Source organism: Homalodisca vitripennis, chromosome 4, assembly GCF_021130785.1.
Source record: "Homalodisca vitripennis isolate AUS2020 chromosome 4, UT_GWSS_2.1, whole genome shotgun sequence".
Taxonomy (NCBI): Eukaryota; Metazoa; Arthropoda; class Insecta; order Hemiptera; family Cicadellidae; genus Homalodisca; species Homalodisca vitripennis.
In genome coordinates, this window is record NC_060210.1 from 104,920,255 (window position 1) to 104,946,911 (window position 26,657).

Consider the following 26,657-nt stretch of genomic DNA (forward strand, 5'->3'; position numbering starts at 1 on the left):
ATATCCACTGGGCACAAACAAGTCAATTTCATTTTCTGTCATCCAGTGCTCCGAAACACAAAATTGCATCTATCTTATGACTTTCGCCCACATGTTCAAGCTCAAGTAGCTTGTTACGTATGCATTGTACATTAGCCTGTAATATTCTTATAAATTTCCTACAGTTAGCTTTACTTTTGAAAAGGAATGTCATTATTGTTATCCGACACCCTCATATCTTTACCAGGACTTCTGATTAAACCAAGGCCTTGGTTACCTCTACAACAGTTCACACTTTGTGAATAAAGGCTTGTCTCTATGGTGGTGCAGCTGGATCTGTCAGTAGACAGTTTCCCAAAGAGGCCGGCATTTCCTTTTCCCCATCCATGAGTGGCTCAGAGCCTGAAGTGAAGGCTGTAGCACAGATACCATCAGCAGCGTTTGAGTTAGGTGACCTCTCATCAGTTTTTGCTGGCACATACTTCTTGTGGAGCAGTTCCCTGGGTCGTGGACACTTCTATCTTCTTGGTCTCATCCAATGCCTCCCAAATTTGTCCTGCAAGCCAGTGCTTCCCTCTTACATTTAAGTGCATGCCATGCTGAGTATGCACGTGTCTGTCTGCTCTCTACTAAGCTTAACCCAGATAGACATTGGGGAACTCTTGACTAATAGTTTCTAGCTTTTTATTAAATTGTCTAAACCTCTTCATTAAACACATGACCAAGTTTGTAAGTCGTGCCTAAAGGGTAAGTCCATTAAGACTACTCTAGAATTATTATATTTTACAATTGTTTCTTTAATTGCATTAATTGCATTTTGTGCTTCATTTCGGGAAACATCATTAGACCCACATGCAATGGCCAGCACATCATCAGGACCCAGTTCTTCACCATCAATGTTGTCAAAGTTCAAAATCTGCTCGGCTTAAACCTCCAGGCCTAATAAAACCGACAGCTTCCAATGACTTAGTGTGTTTTTTAAGTTGCTGCTGATGTTTTATTTAAGTGAAATGTTAAATCACGGCCATGGCTATCGGCGCATAAAAGCAGTTTTTGTTTAGTTCCGTTATTCTTTCTTATATTAATATGACCTCTCTTCGTTTTCTTGATGAGCAGACGAGACTTTTTTGTAAGTTTTTTGCCGGGGTAAGAGACTGTGGACGTTCGTTATGGAGTACTGATAGTGTTGGATGTGATAGTGCATTCATTGTAATCAGACTTTTCTGATTCAGAGTCATTCTGGAGCACTGCAAAAGAATTCTCTGAAGTGAAGTCCGAATCCGCTACATTCTTAATTACTCCAAATGATCGCTGTTTCCTCCGACAAGAGCTTTTGGACACTCCCTGCCATTTATTATCAACAGAAGGAGGTTTTTGGTTATTATTAATATTGTTAAGAGAGGGGGAAAGCAATTAAGACAGGTGAATTTCTCCGGACTGAAAGGATCATACTGTTTTTGCTGATCAGAACTTTCCCTTTGTAAGATTTTAATTATACTTTCCAGTGGTTTGTATTGTTTCAAGCATTTTTTTTTAGTCTCTTCCTTATAAATCACACACCTCATACAATTTCCAGATTGCAAACAGTCCTGTTTTAAAACTGTTACTGATCTCCTCCTCAGCATGCAAAATAATATTTTCATTTGCTATTTTTTCCCTTTTTAATTTCTGCTTCAACAATGTTATTTCTTTTGAAAACTCCTTTTCTCTATCATGAAACAGTGTTTTCATTGATGCAATTTTCTCTTCACAGCCTTTCAACTTGTCTTCAAGTTCCAGTACATAGAGAGAACTTTTATTTTTTTCCTGATGAAGTTTCTTGTTTTAATTCTTCATTCTCATGCAAAATGGACTTGTTTATCTCTTCGGCAAGTGAAGAACAGTTTAACTGTTCAATGATTTCTTCACCAATCACATTTTTACCTGATAGCCACATTTTCGTCATCAGTGGAATTTAAATTACATTTTGAACATGTCCATTGTCCTAACAAGTCTTCCTTTTCCATCATCCTTACATCAGGCAGGGTTAATTCAGCACATTTAAAAATGGATCCATTTATGGCAAAAACCTGTACATAAGATTCCAGCTGACCTTACATTGTCCTCACATAATTCCACATGGATATTTGGCCATTTTCACAGCTGATACTAAGTTCACAAGATAACTAAAATGCATAAATAATAAATACCCGTTAAATAAATTCGTTTTAAAATTAGTCATTAGAAAAATGTGACTAATACAGGGTATAAGTCGTAATAAAAAGTCAGTATATGTTTGAAAAGTCTGAATGTAAACAAAACATTGTAAACATAGCAGACAAGGTCAGAGCAGAAGACGCAAAGGGTCAGAGATAAAGTCAGGTGGCCAACAGGCAACAGCTGGTTTGACCTTGACCTGTCACTACAGGTGGTTTGATGTGACAGTTGGTTCTGTTTGGTTAAGAATGGTCTGCCTGTTACTGTAGGAGTCAAAGCAGCATACAACTTCCTGTCAGTGTTATATTCAGTCAAATCAATATTGCATCAGCAAGTACAAAAATACCTTAAATAATATACCCAGTTCAAGTGATGAGTGTTCCAGTCAGTTTTATGTTGTAAATAGTCACAATAAATATCAAAATCACAGGCACACTTCCACTAACAAAAACATGTGCTTTTATCTTCTGTGGGGTAAGTTACTTATACAGTGGGAGTCCCGCTAATCCGAACACGTGTAATTCGAACGTCGGTTAATCCGAAACAGGTCCAGGAGGAATTATTTATAACGATAATGAAACAGTTATAGGAACTAATTACATACAAAATGAAAATGGGTGCATCATTACGTACATAAACAAAGAAAACTTTAATTAAATAGACATACAGTATTTTATTAAGACAAATTGTGTACGGTACAGTACATAAATAATGAAATTAAATGCAGTACCAAATTAAGACTTATAGGTTAAGTATGAGTTAAAATTACTGTATTAAGAAGTGAAATCAAACAAAAATTGGACGTACAGTACTAATATTATTATTGAGTACAATATTAAATGTTAAAAGACATAAAATCAGTTATTCTGTTCTGTCGCATTGAAGGGAGTCTATTGGATGACGCGTTAGTTTCGTACAACTATTGAACGCGTGGACCCCGTACAATATCCAGTACGCTCACATTGCTTAACAATAGAACTCTCACACTAAATACGGTAAATGTGCTTAGTATTCGCAAACACGTTTATTTGTCAAGAAATACAATGCAACAGTCAGAAAAACATGTTTTAATAAACAATATTGATAATTCTATAACAAAATAGATCCATCTCAAGTTTTAAAACCGTATTTTTCTGTAATTCTGGCTAATCCGAACAATCACATAATCCGAATAGGGCTCGGTCCCAATTAGGTCGGATTAACGGGACTCTACTGTATATTAATTTCATTCTCAAAATAGTTTATAAAATTTCAAAATTTTTGTCCCATTTAAGTCTCGACAGTTAAGTCAAATGTTATATTGAACTATATTATGACAATTCATTCATATAAGAATAAAAAATTCGAAAATACTGACACTTGTACCACAGGCTGCATACACTCACTGGCTGTCACACACTCAGACACTCTACCTTTTATACACCTGGTTAAAAGATGTTTTAACCAGGTGTATAAAAGGTAGAACAATCATGTAGATTTAATTAGAAGGAAAATCAAGCAAATGCATATTACATATTTTTAGTAAATTATAATTGACAAACTCCTCCTCATATCGCTTGGTGATTGCTTCATCTATAACTCATTGAGGCTCATGGGTATCACTGGTGATATCTTATTCTAACCAGTCTAGCATAGAGTAATAATCACAGTCTAGAGATACACATATTAGCTCATATTACTTTATATTTCTACCTCAATGTTACTGCATTTGATTTAGAAGCTTTAGAATGTTGTGCAGAAAAGTATCACCATTTGATAGTACAATTAAACACTAAATCCCATAAGTATTACCAGTGATTCCACATTTACAGCTAATTTACCTTGGAATCTCATATGTTTGATCTACTCCAACTTTTATAAATAAATGGGAAACAGCAAGTAAATCTACGTATTGGTTTTTGCTGATGTAAATTGATAAATACTGTATGAATTAGCATGTTCGATTTAGGGCATCAAAACTATTGTAATCTTAAACACGCATCTTTAAAACCTATGTTTTTCTGGATTCAGTAGTTATGTAATGTTTTTTAATAAAGATACATATAATTTAATTTAAGTTCCAATTTAAACTCTAGTTTGTAAAAATCGTGTCTGTCACTTGTGTATAGCAAATGAAGATTATGCTAGAGCATATAATTTCCATAAAAAAATTATTCAGTTCTAAATGATTAAAAATCAAGATTAGTTTACATAAACAATGAGTATCGCCAGTGACATACAAGGATTGACAATTTACATCTAAGACCTGTCATAATCACTATGTAAATTAAATAATATCCATGGAACAACCGAGAGACAGCACAACAAAAAATATGGACTTAAAACATAAGGTTATTATTTAATTGATGTCAATATAAACAGTTTGTCTGTTCATGATTTTTGGATTTTCTTACGATGTGATGATTACTCAGTTTTATATTGTTGGTTTTGTCAGAGTAGAGGGAACAAACAACATAAATACATCTTCCTCTCAAGGACAACTTGCTCCTGCAAATCATCTCAGGGCAAACCGCATAATTCATAGCTGTCGGGCACTTTGTACTATAATTTAACTTTCCTCATTTATTTTAGAGAAGTGGTTTTTACTTCTTAGAATTATCTAAATTTATACAGGACTATTTTAATTGGAAACCTAAAAAACATTGAAAACATCTTATTACGATGGTTTACCTCTTATTTAAATTAAGTTCCTTCCAACTCTTTCAACACTCAACTCTTTGTTTAAACTTTTTTTGTGAGAATGAAATTACTGTAAAGGAATCAGGATATTTTGACATTGAATGATGGCAAATATTCGTAAAATCTTGATTCCTTAACCATAAATCGACATAATTTAATAATTTATGTATAATAAGATTAAGTGAATAGTTCCCACAAAGACTTAGTTTGGAAACAACAACTGTGTAAGTGTTTTATAAATTTATATATTTTTATTTGATCATGCTTTAACACTTTTAATCAAATTATATCTTACACTATATTATTTATACAGAGTATTAAAACATTGTTTAGGTTTTTAAGTAAAACATTTTTTAATAAATATTTTCAAAATTAAAATGGTTTAGAGATATTTATATTTACACTTATAAAATTCAATTTTGTCTATCAGTTATTGAATTTAAAAAAATCATTTATTGGTTCTTTTTAACTGCAGCAGTTATTTATTTTTTGTATAAGGATAGGGCAAGATAGCGTAGATTGTGTGACCTTGACATTTCCGCCATCATTGCCCTTCTGTCATGTCCCAACACAATTCACAATACGAGACTACAAGGTATGCAAGCTCTACACTTGCTATTAGGATCATTGGTGATCCCCAGCTGTACATTTTAATGCAATTGATTGTTAAACATTTCGGATAGAAATTCTGATAGTGAAGAATGCAGATTTAATTCTAGCGGAAAAATCATAAGTATGTATAGGTGTAGTTTAAACATTAAGCTCTACGGATATGAGCTGCATATCTTGTAGGGCTTGCATACCTTGTAGTCTCATATTGTGAATTGTGTTGGGAAATGACAGAAGGGCAATGATGGCGGAAATGTCAAGGTCACACAATCTACGCTATCTTGCCTTATCCTTATATAAAAAATAAATAACTGCTGCAGTTAAAAAGAACCAATAAATGATTTTAAAAAAATCCAAATACTGTGTAATATATTTGTTGTGGTACTTTTACTTCTGAACTTAGATAATATATTCTGTTATAGCAATATATATGCTCTTGATACAAAGAATCAGTTATTAGTGCAATACTGTAATAGAGAATTTTGTTTCAATAATAAAGCATGTTAAAATAGGACTACAGTCATGGTTTTATTCACTTATCATTAACTATTAGAGTGAATTACGGCAGCTTCAGACAGGTTTTAGGATGAAAATGTTGGCGGCCTTTAATGGGTTCATCTCGAAAATGCAGATGATTCAATAATCCGGAATGGGTCCATTTCCAATTACTCCAGATTAATGGCACTCTACTTTACAATATAATAAAAACCTTAACCATCATGAAATGTGTAACTGTTGATTGAATCATGAATTTCATAACCAAAATATCATAATGCCAAGCATGAAACCAGCAAAATTCACTCTCAGGTTCAATTGATTTTAATCTTCATAATTGTATGAACAAATTAATCTAAATTATTTACTAATTATCAATTCGTATTTAAGTGGAATGAATGTATTGGTTGTGAATTCAGTGGTACATATTATTAAGTTGATATTGTCTGATTGTTTATGTTATTTCAAAATAAGAGTTAAGTGTGTTTAGAAGATTATTCAGACATCTCTAAGGTCACCCTAATGAGGTACAATCACTCACTCCACACCTGAATGTGGCGAAGCTACCACCATCATCAGCTCCAAGAATAGTGTAGATCACTCCTGCAAATAATAATGTAAGAGATAAAAAGAGTTTGACCGTTATTAATTTTTTTATTAAACTACTAGCTGTTTCCCGCGGCTTCGCACGCTTTTCGTAAGTTTTGCCCGCGTATGAGCATTTCTGGTTGAAGTAAATTATATTTCCAACCCCGATGTAGATTTTACCTTGATGTCACGATCAAGAAAATATGTCAAAAATGTATTGTACATGCATAATGTATTTTATTACAAAGTGGTCTACCACTCAACCTTTAAGTTCAACCAAAAATTTAGTTTAGACAATTATACATCATAACTTAGCGCCTTCAAATAGTGTTTCACTGTTTTAATATACGTATCTATCTCGTAATTGCAGGTTATAATGTGCAGGCGCTTTGAAAACTTTTCTTCATTTTATTCGTTTATATTCACGACATAAGCGAATAATTCAGATAATAACTATCCTATCTTCTAAGTTAGACTAAATTACGGATACATGTGAAATTTGATTGAAATTGGTTCAGTCGTTTTGGAGTTTTATTGGCAACATACATCGTGACTCAAGATTTTTATATATATAAGATACTACCAAAATAGCCCACCACCACATTACTAGGATGGTATAAAGAATAGAATAAGTATTATTGTATACAAATACAGTATATCACTATTATATTTAAAGATGAAGTTTAAGTATTTTATAAAAACTATGCTTTATAGAGCTCCCTTGCACTTTTTAGTGCTAAAAGCTAAGCTAATTGTCAAATATTGTATTACTAGTTTTAATCTTTTTGATCTAATATAATTTGTTTTCAGATTTGTATCAAACTAACATTAAGATGAACAACACAATTTTAGTAATAAATACAATTTATTTGATTGGATGTAATGGAGTTGAAAATAACATTACAGTCATTAAATGAATGTACAATAACATGTAATTAAACTCAGAAAAACCATTAAAGAAAACTGCTTTCATTTTTAAAGTTATATAATATTTGGAATAATTTGGGAAATGATTCAATTTAGCACACAATTTAAGTGGAAGTTTGGTCATAAAATACGTAATTGGGTTTTCCAGAACAGGTTATGTTTCCCTGTAAATGTAAGAGTCCATGACCTTGACCCTCCAGAGTAGCTCCCATCTTCTGTATTCACCAGACAGTCAGCTCACAGCACACACAGAGCATGGTAAGTCATCATAATATGATATTATATTATATATTATACCTTTAGGTATTAACATGGAAACTTAATCTTAATTTATTGTCAATTAGTAGTTACAAATTAAAACATTGTTGTCACATAATATACCTTAGATAGAAACAGGTTTTCTTGAAACCGGAGTCAATTTACTATTTTTCAAATAATACTGATGAATCTCCCACTTCCAAAATGTATTATTTGTTGATTATGGCCTGGTGAATATTTAAAAATGGATATCAATTAAATAAAATGTATTTAAACTTTTATATTGTATCATACTTTTATTCCTAAGAAATTTTTTTTTGTTTTACAGTATAAGATTGTATTCTGATCAATAATTTATTGAGGAAAACATAAATAATTATATATATTTTAGTTAATTATACAGAATTTAAATTTGTATTTCGAATTATGTAGAGTTCTTTATTTGAACATACAATGTATATACTTCAATACATTCCATAACGAAGCCAACTCGATTTAAATAACATTATTAATACACCAGTAGCCTTTAACCAGATAATGATAACCCAATATCTCAATGAAATACAGTTTATCTCATCCAAATTAACACTTTGTAAAAGTTTGATAAAAGGATGATTAAAGTGAATTTAGGGCTCAAAATGAATAAATATTAATATTGTTTGTTCGTGTTGAACGGCTTAAAACAAATTGTTAATGTATAAGCAACAACAAAACCAGTTTTATATCTTTGTTTGATGTTAAAAATGTTTACTGAGAGGTTATCAATTTACATCTTAAAATTACTTGCAACACTGATCACTTCTTGCCAATAGCTTGCATTTTTTTTAATGCTTGAATTGAACCTTTTTAACATTTTTAAAATAACAAATTGAAATTTAGAACTAAAATTATATAGAAAACTAATAATGATGATATAAAGCCCTCTGGTTTGCATTTAAATTTTCCCTTTTCACCTTTCTATTTAATTTTATTTCCAGTGATATATCACAATGGTACAATGGTTGCCACTTAAAAATTTTGGGTCACAGATTATCCCCTCAAAATTTTGATCCAACCATAGAGTAAGCCTTATTGATTTTGACTACTTTCTCAAATTTATGTTTCCTACATGTTATTGTTCTAAAATTATTAGTGGTGGGCTGGTTATTTGTTACTCTATAGGTCTGTAAGTAATAAAGAATTGGAAACATTTACTATCAAGTCATTTACATTACTATATTTGTAAAATGCCCACATTTATGTCTTCACGTTTACTTACATAAAATGGATGTTAATTTATTTGGAATTAAAGTACATTATGTAGTGCTTTGAAGAAACAAAAATTACAAATTAAATATTTCCCCTTGTTGTTGGGGTCCACTACCTTAATGCTTTCACAGGTCTACATTTCATGCCGTTAGTGTGGACATACCAATACTAAATTAAGTAGAAATTAGGCAACAGATGTTAATAAATATAGATGCTGATAGTAGCATAACATAATTGCCTTGTCCAACAATAACCATTAGATATTTCATGATTCTAAGCTACAGTAGTTTCTTTACTCAACTTACTGAAACTATTACTACAGGGTTTTCCGTATCAACTGTTTTTGATGTCATAGTCTACAACATCTGGTAATCTTCAACTTTGGCTAGTTTTAACCTTAACCTTTAACCTGATTCAATGGTGGTTGCAACTAACTTTCTATACAGCATTAAATAATTATACACAGAGGAATTTTAAAATGTCTTTTTTTGTACCGTTTCAAACTATACTAGTGTATTAAGACATTTTACTGACTACAAATTAATTATTCTAACCTCACACTGGTGCTGTAATGACACTAATCATGCTAGCCATGTATAGCCCTAACATTAATTATCACACTATTTTAGTCGAATAATTCCCTATTTGCATATACTGTAAAACAAGTACAAAGGCAGACAATACAGACACATTTTAAAATGTAGATAAACTAAAACTATAATGTATTTATAGAACATTACTGAACATTGTAGGAATAAATGTTAAGTTATAAAGTTATTTTATTAAATTACTACAATAAAATATGAGATCTTTAAAAAATGGTAATCTGCAGTGTATTGTTAATTTTGAAATAATATTACATTTTTGCTTCTACATAAAGTGGGATTGGATTCCCAAATGCAAACTGTAACAAAATCGTATCCTCTTCACAGCTAATCAAGTATTTTGTATGGTCAATCTTGCCTGCCTATCACAAAATCAACCAAGCTGTAAATAATCACAGTTATACTATCAGTTTTACAGTTTAATTCTTAAATATAAGATGTACGAGGAAAGTAAGCACTGTTTTGAAAAACTTATTCATAGTAATGCCTCGGGGACTAAATAGAATATAAAACACGATGTACCTTAAATCCTTTTCAGTACTTTTTATTAGTTAATTACTGGTTTTGGTGTTTAAACCCCATTATCAGGTTTTAAAACTATAACATCAAGGTCTTTGTCAATTCTAAAAATACATTATAAAGCATACATATTAACAAGGAAATAAATTAATGTAAACACAAAAAACTGTTTTTATTAAAATAATAAGACATTTTTAGGACAATTTTAATTTTACATTACAAAGCGTATCCAAATCATTTTTCTACATTCTTTCCACTAATTTTCAAACACTTGTAGCAGGTGACCAACTTTTCTTTTTCTTATCCATATAATTTCCCATCAGAGACGATAACCATGCCTTCACAGCTTTTACCGTCTCACTTGCCGCCTAGCTCACGCTTCATGTGTAGGCACAAGTAGTAGTCGGATGGCACTAAGTCTGGGCTGTAAGGCAGGTGATCGAACTGCTCCCAACAAAACTGACAATTTTAACATACACTTCTTTTCCGAAAGTTAAACTTATCATGTAAAATTTGCCGTACACATTCTTTATCAATACCTACAGTTCCACCAACTGCGCGAATACTTAATCAACGGTCAAATCAAATTACATTACTGACTTTTTCAACATTTTCATAAGTTTTTGACGTTGAAGGGCGACCTGGCCGTGATCATCTTCAATGTCTTCTCTGCCATCTTTAAAATGCTTAAACCATTCAAAACCATGTGCCCGCAATAAACATTCACTGCCATATACTTCTTTTAAGTTTCAGTAGCAGTTTTTCCAAGGTTATGGTTGATGCGTGCCTGCTTGATCCACAGCAGCATCAGTCTCGTTATTTAATATCCACAACTTGTACAACAGTGATGAGACTGGCCTGAACTATAAAATGCTGCTCACAAAAACATTTGCTTCAAAAAAAGAAGCTATAGCCTCAGGCTACAAAAAGAGCAAGGACGTAGTCATAAGCTTAGAACATTTATTGGAAAAACCAAAAAGGCTAGAGCTTTTAAAAACTTAAAGAAAGATGACGTGTTGCCAGATTGGTATACAAACCAACAAAAAGCATAGATGAATTCTACATTTTTTAAGACTTGGATTTTAAATAAAATTTGTGCCTTTAGTAGAAAACAAGAACAAGAAGAAATATCCGCAGCCGATATTATTTGTTTAAAAGTTGAAACTTTTCGGTAAGAAGATGAGCAAAAACAATGAAGCAGACATCCGTTATTGACTTCTTCAAGTAATAAGTGCCATTCCTTTATTTTAATCTTAGACCAGTGAATATTTAACACATTTAATCTGAACTACATAATGTTTATCCCATGTATTTTTATTTAATTTAGTTGTAAAATTACTGAGTGTAATTAGATTTAACTCAGTTTAGTACAGTGTACTTACATTATGTATATGCATTGTGTGTGTACATAATCTTATATTTTTATTAAACGTTTAATATTCAAACAAGCTTGTTATTGTCTTTACACATCTTTACAATCGCTTTACGCCATTATTTTCCAAATTGTCATATTTCTCTGTGATAATGATTGAGATCATACCAACCTCCGGTAGATTCAGAATGTTTAACATCTGAAACAGTCGTCCGACAAATTAGTCTAGATTTTTGAGAGTGTACTGTATAACGCAGCATAGCATCTGAAAGTCATTTATTGTTATATACGTGGTAGAAGTGTTGCATAACAGGCTTCGCTAAGATTGCATGCAAAATTCAAGCCTATATCTCATTTTATTTTCAAGATGTTCTGCGGTCAGATCAACATGATACAGAAAAAATTTTTTACATCCCCTCGGCAGACCAAAAATGGAATTATATCAGCCTATTAAGTAATAGGCTTCATTGAAACTCATCCAAATCCAATGTGTCATACACCATCGTCTAACTCAGTGTTGCTAATATATAAATGAAGCTTCATGCAAAATGACAAACCTTTACGTCAGTTCGTTTTCAAGCTATTGTGTGGACAGATTAGATTTTTCTAGCTCTATGTGATAGGCTTTGCTAACGCTCAGCCAATAACATTCTCAGCTTTATATTGCTGTGCAGTGTGTGAACTCTCTAATCCTACACCTGTCTGCATGTGCGGCTAAAAGTGTTATGAAGAAATGGACTCATTATGACTACTCATATTGTTACAGATGTTACTCTCGATAGTAGTTCTCGCATGCACTGTATCGTCTACCCTGTCACAGTGTCTCACTGCTCAAGATGACAGGCAGAACAAGGGCCAAATAGCGCACCAGGAGCTCCTCCGTAGTCAGTTGGACTTTTCTCTCTCTTTGTTCAAGGCTGTTGGCAGTCAGCAGCCTTCAGATAACGTCTTCATCTCTCCTCTTAGTATATATAATGCCTTGCTGCTGGCATATTTTGTATCAAGAGGCCACACAGAAGAAAGCCTTCACAAATTTCTCTACTTACCAGCCAACCAGGTTAATATTGAAGTCTTGATATTTTTATAATTATAAATGCCACAAGATTAACAAAATTTTAGCTAGCTTTGTACATTAGGTTTAAAATTGGTGACCAGACTTATAGAAAATGGTGGCTAAATTGGTCTGTATAGTTTGATAAGTGACTTTCTACTCCAATGAATTTCCATAACAATATATTGTGCAAAATATCTATGGTCAATATCACAAAAGTTCAATCCTCACAGTCAATAAATGATTTTGGTCTGTTACGTACATAACATTTATCACAACAGTGATGCATTGCTCTTTCAATTGTGCAGGAACAAAGCATTAAAACAATAAAACTTACTCATACTCCAAATTTAGTTAAAATGTTAATTTTATATTTTATGGTTCCAATAAAAGAATGATTTTTTTCATAAAAACATCTATTTTCAAAATCTTGGGAGGGAGGAGGGGGACCCTGCCCATCCCCTTGGATTTGCCATTGAAGTACTGTGGAATTCAACACTTTCAAACATTATTGTTCATGCATATTAAAAAATGGCACCAAAATATCCAAATATTCTATTATATGGCTATTCACAAATAATTTATCATAATATTATCACTTGTATTATATCAAAATTATCACAAGAAGTTGTTACTTCAAATTCAATTGTGTTCTGTGAATTACAAAGTACGGTACATAATACAAAATATACATACATTTGTTATAAGTGATGACATCTCAACATTTTTTATTTAGCCTTTTTACTGCCACATACGTATACAGGTGCGCTGACGCCAAAACTGATGCTACGACTGAAAAATGCCATGGTGAAATTTACTAATTTGCTAACACCTGTAGAAACAATCATAAATTTATCAGACAATAGCTAGGAGCTATAATTTTAATTTGTTCTGTTGTTCTAAATTTATATGTACAGTTTAAATAGCTTATACAGATTTTTAAAGTTTATGTGTATATCTAAACAACACATAAATTTTATATTTTCATAAAAATAGTGCTACAAAATGAGAATACAGCAAACAATTTTATAGTAAATATTGATAAATAAAGAAATATAAGTAAAAAGAAAACAAAATGTGTATTTTTGAAACAAAAAATATTCCTTGGGAAACAGATTATTTCTACTGTTGGGTTACAATAACACCACTTTGATTTTTACTATTTATATTTTAGTGTTCAAAATTAGATTCATTATTGAAAAACACAGTTTACAACAATGACAAATATTTAAAAGTATAGTGTACCTCTCTATTTTTGCTATCCCAATAATCCGAAGTGCACAGACAAACCAGTTACACAGTCAAAGCACTAAAAAATTAAAAAAGTAAACAACAGTTTTGAAAATTTGCAACAGCTGACTTAATAATTAATACGGCACAGCCTACTTGATATTATGGTTGTTGTTCTATTACTCTAAGGTATATTAATTTTGTAATTTGTACACATTTAAACTGTTTTAAACGCTTCTTTGCCTATATTTATATAATTCACTACAAAATTGGTAATCATACAGTAAAAAAAGCCAATCTTATCTGACCGGCATTTTCCAGTCAGAATGCCTGAGCTGAGCACATCAGCCATGTGGCGGTACTGTTGTTAAGCGGACTCAAATCAAGTGATCTAAATAGTGCTAGCTTGTTTTTAATAAATATGCCTCGCATGATGTCTAGGGAAAGATTTTTTTCTTTTTGTATTGTATACCATTTATTATTTGTATACAAATAATGTTTACAAATATAATAATTTTGTATATATCTTATAGAAGAACTGTGATATGAAAAGTAAAATGTACTTAGATTATTTACTCATAATTCTCACTTCTTCTCAGTTGCACAATTCATTAATGAAAAATGATACAACTCAGAAATGTAAAACTAACATACATATTACATATAGGATAAACTGGACATGCTGTTATCATACCGGGTGCAGAGGTTGATCACTTCGTCTGGAGAGTACAAGTCGCAATTTAACACAGCCAACCGTTTGTTTGTGTCTGTGGACCAAACTGTACTGGACTGTATGAGTTTCTACTTCAATGATGAAATAGAAATGGTTGACTTCAGTGGACGAGGGCTGACTCAGGCAGTGGACCGCATCAATAATTGGGTCGCTCAACAAACCAAAAACAACATACAGAACATGGTCTCTGCAGACAGCATCAATCCTGGCTCGCAGTTAATTTTGGTAAAAAGCTTATTTAGAATGTTCTTTTAATCTTATGGAAAAGACATTTTTACAAATATTTGTAAGAAAATTATTTAAAAAAAATTAAATTGTGTGTTAAATGTATTTCTTTTTCTTACTGTTTACCTGCTATAAATTTAAGTAATATTGAATTGACTAGAAAAACTCAAATAACTACTAAAAAAACTAATATATTTACTCTTTAATGTGATATACAAGCCAGCCAGGTATCAATTCCAAATAAGAAAAATAAATATATTAATAAAATAGCAGTGTTGTATATGACTGTATAAAATATTTTATGAAACTGATTTCAACTACTTCTTTCCCACAAAATACTCAAGTCAACAAATTTTTCATAATTGTTTCCTAAAAAATTACAAGACAATATCAAATTCTGTCATAAACTTTAAAGATCAAGAACGTCAAGTAGATTTTTAACTAGCATAGGAATATTGAACACAATGACCATATCTCAATCTCCCAAATACTTTACTGGATCTCAAAGTACCTTATGGCTTCTTATCGTTCACCAAGTTTACTGATTTATTTGTACAAATAAAACTCATCTCGTTTCAGGCAAATGCAGCTTACTTCAAAGGAGACTGGAAAACTCAGTTTGATGAAAGAGATACAAGAATGGTATCATTCTTTGTTAATAAAGATAAATCAGTTATGGTTCCAATGATGTATCAACAGGAAACATTCAAACACTGTAAGTACTGTAATTTAGTTGAGACTTGTGACAGTATAGAAAGATAACATAGCCTGCAACAGAATAATATATTTTGTAATTCACTCCTAACTTAGTTTTTCTGTCAAATTATTTGATATTATTGTTTCTAACTGATTACACAACACCTCTGGTTGGCCATGCCAAAAGAAGAAGGGGAACATTTGATGCTGGTATGACTTCTAAATTGTTATTGTAGCTAAAGTAGCTGCTGACAGAGCATGTAGTTTTCTTAATGTGGTATTTCTACATAAAAGCTACTGAATCCCATTTATGTTAAGATTGCTGAGGATGAACAAATTTTTTATACAGAAAATTTTTATATGCACTACTATTAATGAGTACAATGCAAATCACAATGATATCACTAACGTGAAAAATTATAAGAAGTTATTCATAAATCCAATTAATAATTGTTATTTCAGAATATAATTGCAGACATGAAAAAAATACACTAAGAGCAGTTTTATAAACACATTAAAACATTATTAATTAATGTAAAAATAATTTGTGCTACAACACAATTACTAGTAATTTGATTTGTATTAGTAACATTTAAAGAAAATTTCACAATTCATTAATTTTCCAATTAAGTTTTTGTATTATAAAAAATAATGTTGTCTATAGGGAGATCTAATGAAGCAGGAGCTGAAATTGTCGACTTGCCTTACAAGGGGAGTAACATAAGTTTGCTCCTGTTACTGCCTGATCCTTCCAGAGAGATGTATCCTGCTGCTAGCCTCCTGAGGAGACTAAATACCACCATTGTCCGGAACATTATCAGAGAGTCAGTAAATCCTAGAAATGATGACAAAGTTGAAATCAGAATTCCTAAGTTCAATGTTGAGAGGACTTTAGAGCTAACGGGGGTAAGTTTTGGTAGTGATGTTCGGTTGTTACATTTAGAGTGTAAAAGTAACAAGTACATGTACAAACCGTTATTTAGAAAATATATACTAAATGATATCATGTAACGGACAAACCACAATTTTAATTCAACCATAAATTGAATTTTGTAACTTCGATCAAGGTCACTGTATGTCTCACAAAGGTAAAGCCATCACATGACATCAATCATCACTCATCAATAATTCTCCAACTTCTCAATGTCACACGTTGAAATTTTGCACATGTATACCTCATGACGAAAATATAAAAGCTAAAGCGTGTTCATTAAGATTTAACATCCATAGGGGTCGTACCTCCATTTCAACTTCTAGAAGAACTATATTTTGTATTTCAATTTCTTGATATTTTCGAAGGATGAAATTTTACAGAAAGGTCTCTTATACTCTCAACAGACAAATAAGAGACTGTTCATGAATATCAACAACGCATAGGGGTTGCAAACCTAGAATAACCATTTTTCTGTTTTTATTTATACTTTCCAATGTCTAAGAAAGATTAAATTTGACACACACATGCTTCAATACTTACAAAGCAAAAAGCATTTTTATGAGGATCAACCACCTATAAGGGTTTAAAAAGGGTTATATCCCCTATAAAAACAATATTTTGTTTTTCTATTTCCGAGGGCCTAGAACGATGAAATTCAATATACAAATAACTTAAGATTTCAGACAATGTAAAGATTTTTCATGAAGACCAATTACTCATAGGGACTGAAATAAGGTTGCAATATCTAGAAGAATTATTATATAAATTGTTCTTCAACTTCCCAATGTCATAGAAAGGTGAAATTTGACATAGTTGTATATTATGTACTCAACTGACTACTGGTACCGGAAACACATTTAGACCAGAAGTAGATTACAACAGTTGGAAGTAATTGAGTTCGGACCGAAGTAAATTCTAATGGCAGGTAGTTGTCACTTTTATACCGAAGTAGATTTTTTAGACCAACTTATCTACTTTATTGATCGGGGAAACAAGAAAAATTATGGTACTGAATTGGAAATAACTTTCAGATATTTACTACCATGAATGAAAGTAGATGCTTTTTGATCGAAGAAGACTTTTCAGATCTATGCATTGGCATTACATTTTAATCTCTATCATTACAAAAGTGGGTTACAAATTCGATTTTATCAATAATCAACACTTATTTGACATAATTATTGCAATCTCAATGTACAATAAAAAAAAATTAAAATAAGATGTTTACATATCTATCTTATTAATGCTATAAGTGTATGCCATTGTTTTCCATTCAAAGCCGAATCCTGTTTTTGAATCCATGAACAGATCATGACTCTTTTCCATTGAGTTAAACAAATTGAATTCACAAATTACAACTATATATATATCTTCTTGAGTTGTTGGTCGGTTTTTCTATATGATCTTTCAGCAATTCTCATAGTTAATAATCCATACAATAATTGAGATCAGATGAACTAGGTGGCAAAGAAACCGGACCACCTCTTCTTATCTACCTGTGTAATGGATCAGTTTCCCGAATAGACAATAGACAATAGACAATAGACAAACTCTTTATTAACAAAACATCAAGAATTGCAATGGCGTCAGTTTTACAAAGTTGGTTCTTTATCTGCCATCCTGTTCTTCTCCTTTCCAGTTCATGAACTCATCCATGGAGTAAGAATGGTCGGCCGGCCAGCCATCTGGTTAGTTTGGTCTTCAATGTATTTCCTTGTAGCATTTTTATGTCCTCCGGAAGGTGGTTGAATAGTCTCCTGCCAATGTAGGATGGTTTCCTCGTAAACAGAGCAGTGCGGTGTTGTGGCAGGGTGGAAGTTTAAAGCTTGGCGCGTGTATAGTTGTGAAGGTTGTGGCCTCGTTGTAACTCCTCTTTGACAGCATGCATTATGACCTCTCTAATGTAAAGGCTAATGATCGTTAAGACACCTTCATGAATAAAGGCGTCTCTGCAGCATTCCCTTGGACCGAGACCTGACATAATTCTGACTGCTCTTTTCTGTAACAGTAGGATTCTTTTTACGTTTCCTGCTGTTGTGCCTCCCCAGACCACGAGACCGTATCTCAGGTGTGACTCGATCAGAGCATAGTAGGCGATCCTTGTAGTTGCGTCATCACTGGCACTTTTTACTCTTTTTAAGATGTATAAACATGTGTTCAGTTTTTTTGAGAGTGTGTCAAGGTGATTGTTCCATGATAGGTTGTTATCAATGGTCCATCCCCGAGGAATTTGGTTTGGCTTTCCATTGATACATCAGGCAGTGCGGGAACGTCCTCTCAGTCTCCTTCCAAAAGCCAGTTGTTTGGTCTTTTTCAGTGTTGACAACCAGATCGTTTTCGTGGCAGTATTGGTATGCTAAGTTTAGCGCAGTATAGGAGTTGACTGCCATATTGTTAGGTGTTGACTCAGACATTAAAAGTGTTGTGTCGTCGGCCGTTACATCAGTGGCGCACAGTATGTGCCTAAGTACTGCGGACATGTCATTAGTCATGAGGATGAATAGGACTGGTCCGAGCACTGAGCCCTGAGGCACGCCTCTCTTGACAGGCAGAGGGTTTGATCTCAGTGTTTGTGAGAGATTTTTGTGTCTGCATTGAATCTTAAACTGTCTGGCTTCTCCCCTCCAGGTAGCTCTTGAACCACTCTTTAGCATGTCCTTTAATTCCAAGTTGTTCGAGTTTGTAGAGGATCAGCTCGTGCCCCAGGCAGTCAAATGCCTTGCTGAAGTCCAGCATGATACTTGTGACTATATGTTTTTTCTCTTCTAGGTTGTCGATGATAAATTCCGCAAGTTTAATAATGGCCGATGTTGTGGACCTTCCTTTAATAAAGCCGTGTTGATTGTCTGTTAAGAGGTGGTGTAGCTCACAGTGGTCCATTAGTCTTTTCAGAACTACTTTCTCGATCACCTTAGAGCATGTTGGGATCAGAGAAAATGGGCCTGTAGTTAGTGGCTTCTGTGTGGCTTCCACCTTTGAGCTTTGGGTATACTTTACTTTGTTTAAGGGCTGATGGAAAATGGCCATGAGCAAGGGATAGGTTTATTATTTTAAACTAGAGGTTGTATCAGTGGTTTACTGCAGTGTTTTAGCATTCTTGCTGAAATTTCATCAATCCCTGCTGAGGTTTTAGTTTAAGACTCTTTATTATGGCCTCGACTTCATGTTCATTAGTGAGGGGCAGCTGGGGTTAAAATCGTGGTTTGTGGTTTGGGGTTGGCTTGCAGTCTGTTTTCCTATTCTTGGCTGGTGACTTAGGGTGTGATCTGCTATATTTTGCAAAGTATTCATTAAGGTGGTTAGCTATTTGAAGAGGGTTGGTGATGACGTCTCCTCCAATGTTAAGTCGTGGTTGGGATAGTTTAGAACATTTGATTCCTCTCTCACTATTTATAACCTGCCATAAGGCTTTTGATTTGTTTTCGGAGTTAGCTTAGCTATGTGATTTGCTGCTGCTTGCCGTTTATTTAATTTTAGCCTGATATCATATTCTTTTTTGGCCTTGCTCATTTCATTTTTATCTGTTTGTGCACCTGTGAGCTCGTACGTTCGGAGCCATGTCAGATATGTTGCTTTAAGACGATTGGATTCCTCATCCCATATATATGGTGCCTTCCTTTTCTTTTGTCTCATGGTCTTCCTAGGGCATATCATGTTCATGGTTCCGATAATGGTTGATAGAAAGTTTTTGTAGGCTATTTCCGCTGAGTCCGAGTTAAGTACATTTTCCCAGTCTTCTTGCTCCAGCTGAACCTTCAGAAGATTTAGGTTTTCTTGATTTAGTATTCTGCAGATTGTCTTCTTTTGGGTTGGTACTGATGTTGCGTGGTTTATTTCGCAGAGTTGAGCAGTGTGGTCTGAGACTCCGGCATGAATTACAGTTGAGGTTGTTTTGTTTCCTTGTGTAGGTTCGTGCAGATAAAGTCTATTGATGTGCTAGACGTGGGGGTGACCCGGGTTGGGGGGGGAGTGGCAGTCTTGAGATGTTGTGGCTGCTTAAAGTGTTATTTAGCATTTGGTTGTCCCTGTTTGTTGTCAAACCATCAACATTAAATGTCCCCCATTACTAGAAGTGGGTGATTTTCTGCTTTTGTCTCCTCAATTGCTGCCGAAAGTAGACTCAGTGGCTTCTTCCAGCCGTCCTGCTGGAGTTCTATACACGCCAAGAATGTACTGTTGCCTTTTCCCCATGGTTAGTTTGATCATTGCCATTTCAAGTGTCAGTTCTTGGCTATGGCTATTGATATTTATAGCCTGTACTGATGTTTCCAGTTCATCTTTAACAAAAATGGCAATGCCTCCTTTTTTGTGAGTCTTGCGACTGAAGTGTGTTGTTAAGCAAGTTTGGCACTCTGGTGTTTTCTATTTGGTCCTTTTTTAGCCCGTGTTCACTAAGAATGATAATGTCTGGGTTTATTTCATCAAGTAGGTGGTTTAGCCTATTCGTTTTTTTTGCTCATTTCTTGCATGTTTTGGTGCAGGATGGAGAGTTTATTTAAAGGATTTTGTTAAACTTGAGGTGGCTGTGGTTTTTCTGTGTTTACTGCAACATTTTGATGGAAGAACTGGAGGTGTTTTGTCTTTTAGTGGCTCTGGGTTTGCGGCTCCTTTTGAAGCTCTTGTCCTGTTTTTTCCCTGAACTTTATTAAACGGCATGCCTCTAAAAAATGTTTGGCAGGGTCAAATTGGTTGGTTATTGGTTGTATTGAGGATTATCATTCCTTAGTTTTTTATAGAGCTCAATGTAGTTGTTATAGAACTCTTCTATTGTTTCATCTGCAGCACGTGGTATGGCTGTCATGGGTGGGCCTGGCTGGATTTTACGAGTATTGGGGCCAGTAATTTTCCTTTTGATCTCTTTAGTGACGGTTTTACGGGTGGAGTTTGCATGTCCCTTCCAGTTTGGTTGTAGACCTCAGTTTTTCTGTCGGAGTTTGTATGCTTCTCCCAGTTGAATTGTAGTCCGGCTTATTCATCTGGATTTGTCTTCCTTCCCTCCATTATGTTTGTGAGGGTTCTGTTGGTTTTCCTCTGTATAGTCAGTGTTGTTTGTTTGTCTTTGCGCTCTGTATTTTGCATTTTGCAGGGATACACTAAAAATATTTTTCTTTTCCCCATTTATTTGAGTCCTAAAATTCTTTATCGGTCGTGTTTGTTGGGGTTAGCGGGTAGTGGTTATTTGACACAATTGAAATTGGAGGTTTTGGGATGCTATCACTCTTTATGTTCATCTGTTCTTGTATAGTCTTGATGAGTAGTTCTATCTTTTCTTGTTTTATTTGAATCTGAGCAATTTCAGCCACAAGAAAGGGGTTGTTTCCAGTCTCAAGTCGATTGCGTCTGCGTTTCTGCATCCTCTTTTCCCTCGGAGAAGTGTTCTCCTTTGTTGTCAAATCTAGCGTACAGGTTTTGTTTCAGGTCTTTTATTTCTTGTTTGAGTTGCCGGTTTTACCTGTTCATATTGTTTTAAAGTTTCTTCTTTTTCTCTGTCTATTTCTTCAAATGAATTCTCCAGCTTAATACGAAGTAGTTTCTCGTTTTCGAGCTGTTTTTCAAGACTGTCTATGGTTTCCACTAATGAGTTGTTTCTAGTTAACAGGAGTTCGTTTTTGTTTATCAGGTCATTGATTCTTTCCTCGTAGGCTGCTTCATTTTTGTTGTTGGCTTCAGTCATTTGAGAAGCTAACTTAGTGTTTTCTAGGCTCAAGTTGTGAAGGTCATACTTCAGTTTACTATTTTTCAGCTAGGAGTGCGTTTCCAACTTCAGCTGCTAGAGTTAGGGAATCTTGTAAATTTATTTCCTCTCTATTAAAATTTTGTACCCTTTTCTTGGATGTCATTTACAGTCAGGCTTATGTTTGGTTCTGGCTCTTCACCCTGCTCGTTAGTGTTCTGTGGAGCTTCGTCCTCATCTTGAAAATGAGTTGGTCTTTTTGTGAAGGCAGCTTCAGCTTGAATTAGGGCTTCATTAAAAGGTCTATTTCTGTGGTTATCTGTTATAGGTTCACCATGCAATTTTTTGTTTTCAGAGTACGGGCAAATATCACTTTCTTTCACCTTTGCTGTTTTGTAGTCTCCAAAAAACATGACATTGTAAAGGGAGTTTTCCCTCTTTGTTCAAGATAGACTCTTTTACTTCTGCTGGCCAAAAGCGATGACCTTTTAGTTTTGCAAAGACCAAGTCGCCCTTGTTGTACATGTTGTGCAGTTTGAGACAATTATGCAGATGGTTTATATGGTAAATGTTATACAGTCAGTGTCAAAAATAAAATTGCACTAATATATATTAGTCAGTCATAGATCAGTCAATGTGTAGAAATTTGGTATTTGTGAAGATGTTTTGCTAAATAATAGACTGGTCAGTCCTTTAAATAAAATGTCTCTAATGTTAGTATCGCAATTGGCAGTTAGTGGTAAGCTATTTATAAAACACTTTTTATAAATAGTGTTTCAGTTAATGGTGCAGAGTAATGATATGTGACATAGAATAATGCATTTCAGTCAGCCTTCAAAATTTTTAGAACGCAATCTCACAATTATTACAGTGCAGCTGTCAGCTAATATTGGCTTGGTAGAGTAAGCAGTGCAGAAGATAATTTCAGCAGCCAGTGACAGTCAAAGCATCAATGAAAACAAGCAGTTGATAAGGCAGCCCACCCAATCAGTTTATCAACCAGTTTAACCTTGACATGTTATGACAGGTGGTTCTACATATCCATTGAATATTGGTTGTCTGGCAGCTGGGGATCAGCTGTGGGGATTAAGCTGTAGTGGTGGGTGGTTTGTCCTGATTGGTTGAGGTCTGCTACAGGAAACACTGCGGTTGTCAAATTAGGCTTCTTATTTCCTGTTCATGAACTACCTATTTTTCACAAATTTATTAATTCCGAGAGAAACTTCTCATTTTATTGTAAAAGTCTTGTGTACAGAAAAAATAGAGTTTAGCTTTGCTGTTCTGCTTGCCTAAGTATTTTCAGATCAGGCCAGTTCATCAGAGCGAAAAAACATGTGGTTTAAGCACCTGGTGATGTAAGTACTATTTGAGATTAATTTCTTTTCATGTTATATTAAAATAAGATTGAAACTGTTGTTTACTATTTTCTGCCAGTACTTATCTGAGGTTTTCATAGGCTCCAAGACCTTAGATGTCACGCAAAACGCACTAAAATATACTCAAAACTGCACTGCGTTATATACACACTCCATATCAACATTACTGTCAACAACACTATGTTGTTGAATATTTCTGGTGTGGCGATCTTCAGCAACCTGGGGCAGTATAGTTTGCAAATAATTTGTATAGTTTGTCACTCCTGATACATTTACCAGGATACTATAATACCTGGTACATGTATCCACCAAGCTTTCCTTTAATACTGAGGGCCGATAATTTTGTTTGGCAATTACTCCACACCATGTGTTCACAGTTCAATATCTTTGATAGTTTACTCTCCATTCAATGTTGATTGTCTACGGCCCAATGTATCATGTTATGGCTATTTACCTCCCCACTAATTCAAAAGTTGCTTTATTGCAACAGGGAATGTAATTAAAAAAAAGATTCATCTTGTTGAAACCTGTGTTGAGCACAAGTAAAAAACTCATTCGATGTTGGGGATCACCCTCCTCAAGCTCCTGGTGCAGTGACAACCTGTAAGAGTGAATTTTATGTTCTTTTAATATCCTCCATATAGTTATTGCTCTAACTGCTGAGTCCATGGATATCTTTCTGATCGAATCCATAGGATTTACTTAAACAGCTAAAATATATGCAGCTTCCTCTTCCATAACTGAGCGTTGCATTTCTTAACATTTATTTTTTCATGGCTGAACACATATTTCTCATATAAAATAACAACAACTAACAATAACTGAAAAAATCTTTATTGAATTATTTACACCTAGATCAGGGTGACGTAGATCAGATATCTAGAATGATAACCAATACCATAAATAGTTTACTTGCCACAGTTTTGTAATGGTTAGAGATGTAAAAGCATAGTATAATTTGAAAATCCGTATCATGAAGTATTGACAAACATTTTTCTTATTGGTGTGAGTTAAGATCACAGGAGTGACAATAAAAAGAGAAAGAAACAATATTTTCTATAAACTTTAGACCACAACTTTTGAACAATAAAGATAATATAACTATTTCTTGATTAAAATGTAAAAGCCTATAAAATTACGTGCAGGATGACGTGTTTAGATTGAAAACTTTTGATATTTGAAAAGAGATTTTCTGTATTTTTACAAAGTTGAAATTACTAAACAAATTTCTTTAGGGTTCATTTAGAGGGGAATCCATTTAAACTAAACCTCTGAAGTAAGTTGTTTGACCACTTAACATTTGAGACATTCAAACAATCTGTATATTTGTTGATCATGACGTCATATCAAACGGCTACTATAGCGGTGAAAATCTCTGAAACCTGAAGTTGATTAAAAGTCAGAATAGATGCTTTTTGACTGAAGCAAGCCTTTCATAATTACATATGTATATATTTTATTAATTGGGGCATGAATCTAAATGCTACTATAGCATCAAAATATCAGTAGATGCTTTTTGATATTGGTATTTAATACCTATGTATGTACATTTTTTATTGTGGAAAAAAGGTAAAATCTTCTATGAACACTGAAATATAGTTCATTCAAACCAAACGTATTCTTCTAAAACATCTGCAAACCAAATACATGCTCATAACTTAAAACATGAGCCAGTTGCAAATTTGTTAAACTTTGGAACCTCTGGCTATGAACACTGAAATAATACAGACTATAAATATATCTATTTCCAATTCAAAATTATCATAGAGCTCATGTACATGGCACATTGGCCTAAAATATTCTGATGTTACTGAAATCACTGGAACTATTATAGAGTGTTTTAGAGAAATTTGTGTATTTAAAAGCTATTTCACTATCAGACTTCAGGGCCCTTAAACATTACCCTTGTAGTCTTTTACACAAGATAGTAACAGAAAAACTAGGCTATTTAGATTTATACTATAGAAGTGTACCTTCATTAGTTTACTTTTTATTTCAAAACTGAAGTTATTTTCTGGATAATACTAATAAGTGGGGAGGAAGGAGTATTTTATTGGTAAAAAAAAGTAGTAATTTTTTTAGATATTAAAGACATTTTGATTTCAGATACTGGAAAGTCTAGGAATTGGAGACCTATTCCGTTCGACATCTGACTTGACAGGACTAACTGGAGGGCCTCGCATCCGACTCAATAATGCTATACACAAAGCCAAGATCCAAGTAGACGAGAGGGGCACAGAAGCCGCTGCAGCTACTGCCCTTACTGATACTCGCATTCCAGGCAGCAGCTTTGATTGTGACCGCCCCTTTATCTACCTACTGCTCGATAAATCTGGTGACATCGACCGTGCAACCCTTTTGTTTGCTGGTATCTATACCGATCCAACTAAATAACGTTATTCATGTAATAATAAATTTTACTCCACTTTCATTGTTCTTTTGCCAATCACATGATCATAACTGGAAAAAAGTGCTTTAAATGAACTCTTTTAGTGCCAAGACAGCTGTGAGCAACAGTTTTTACTAGTGCAAAAGTGCTGGAGTTGTTGACGTCAACGCTACAAATATGTTATAGTAAAATACTTTTTTATTTATTTTTCACTATTTTGACTAATAAAGTTAGCATGCATTTTAGTCATGTTTGTTTTTAACGGCACCTGCCGCCTGGTCGGTTGTTACACATGGTGAATTGTGTGTGAGAAAGACTTCATTACTATTTTATAAGCAAAATATGTTATTGTTACTAAAATATGCAAATAGCCATATTGAAAACAAATTTAAAGTAATTTTTCATATCTTTTTCACTTGAAGTTTTGCCTAGAAATGACTAATCAAAAATTATATTGCACAAGGGAATTTAAGTAGCAATGTTTACTTATTAATGTTTATGAATATATCCATTTTAGAGCATAAAGGTAAAATATTTTTAGCTTGGAAGCAACATAAATTTTATTGTAAAAAATTGTAAAATTGTCACTCGTTTATTAATTTGTTTCCAAACAACAAAATGGATAATTTTAGTTATTTTCTACATATTCCATATATACAAAAATGTTCATTAAATAAATTTAGTTTTATTTGACTTTAACTTATATTGAATAGTTTTTAAATATTTGTAGATAGTAAGTCTTATAAATTTAAACTTTTACTGTTAGAGAATAAAATAAATTATAATTATGTTTATTCATTTTTAGAGTTCCTTTATAACGTATAATATCTGTAAAATTAAATCTTGTCTAATTTAAACAATATATCAAAAATGT

General features: G+C 33.4%; 1 protein-coding gene across 3 annotated transcripts; it reads left to right on the forward strand.

Annotated features, from left to right (window-relative positions):
- Positions 1-2,423: 2,423 nt before the first annotated feature.
- On the forward strand, positions 2,424-26,028 carry LOC124359880 (serine protease inhibitor 88Ea-like). Of its 3 annotated transcripts, XM_046812990.1 has the most exons (7): positions 2,424-2,649; positions 7,622-7,731; positions 12,242-12,532; positions 14,424-14,714; positions 15,294-15,429; positions 16,075-16,316; positions 25,501-26,028. In XM_046812990.1, the coding sequence occupies exons 2-7, from the start codon at positions 7,729-7,731 to the stop codon at positions 25,786-25,788; spliced, it is 1,251 nt and encodes a 416-aa protein (XP_046668946.1). In that variant the 5' UTR covers positions 2,424-2,649; positions 7,622-7,728; the 3' UTR covers positions 25,789-26,028. The 3 variants fall into 3 exon arrangements, with proteins under 3 accessions (XP_046668946.1, XP_046668947.1, XP_046668948.1); XM_046812991.1 differs by lacking the exon at positions 7,622-7,731; XM_046812992.1 differs by lacking the exons at positions 2,424-2,649; positions 7,622-7,731 and adding an exon at positions 9,326-9,347.
- Positions 26,029-26,657: the final 629 nt, after the last annotated feature.

Excerpts from the sequence above, each read along its gene's own strand:
- LOC124359880 (XM_046812990.1), top strand. Across the intron at positions 14,715-15,293 it reads CTGGCTCGCAGTTAATTTTG|GCAAATGCAGCTTACTTCAA; the intron begins GTAAAAAGCTTA and ends ATCTCGTTTCAG. Across the intron at positions 16,317-25,500 it reads GGACTTTAGAGCTAACGGGG|ATACTGGAAAGTCTAGGAAT; the intron begins GTAAGTTTTGGT and ends TTTTGATTTCAG.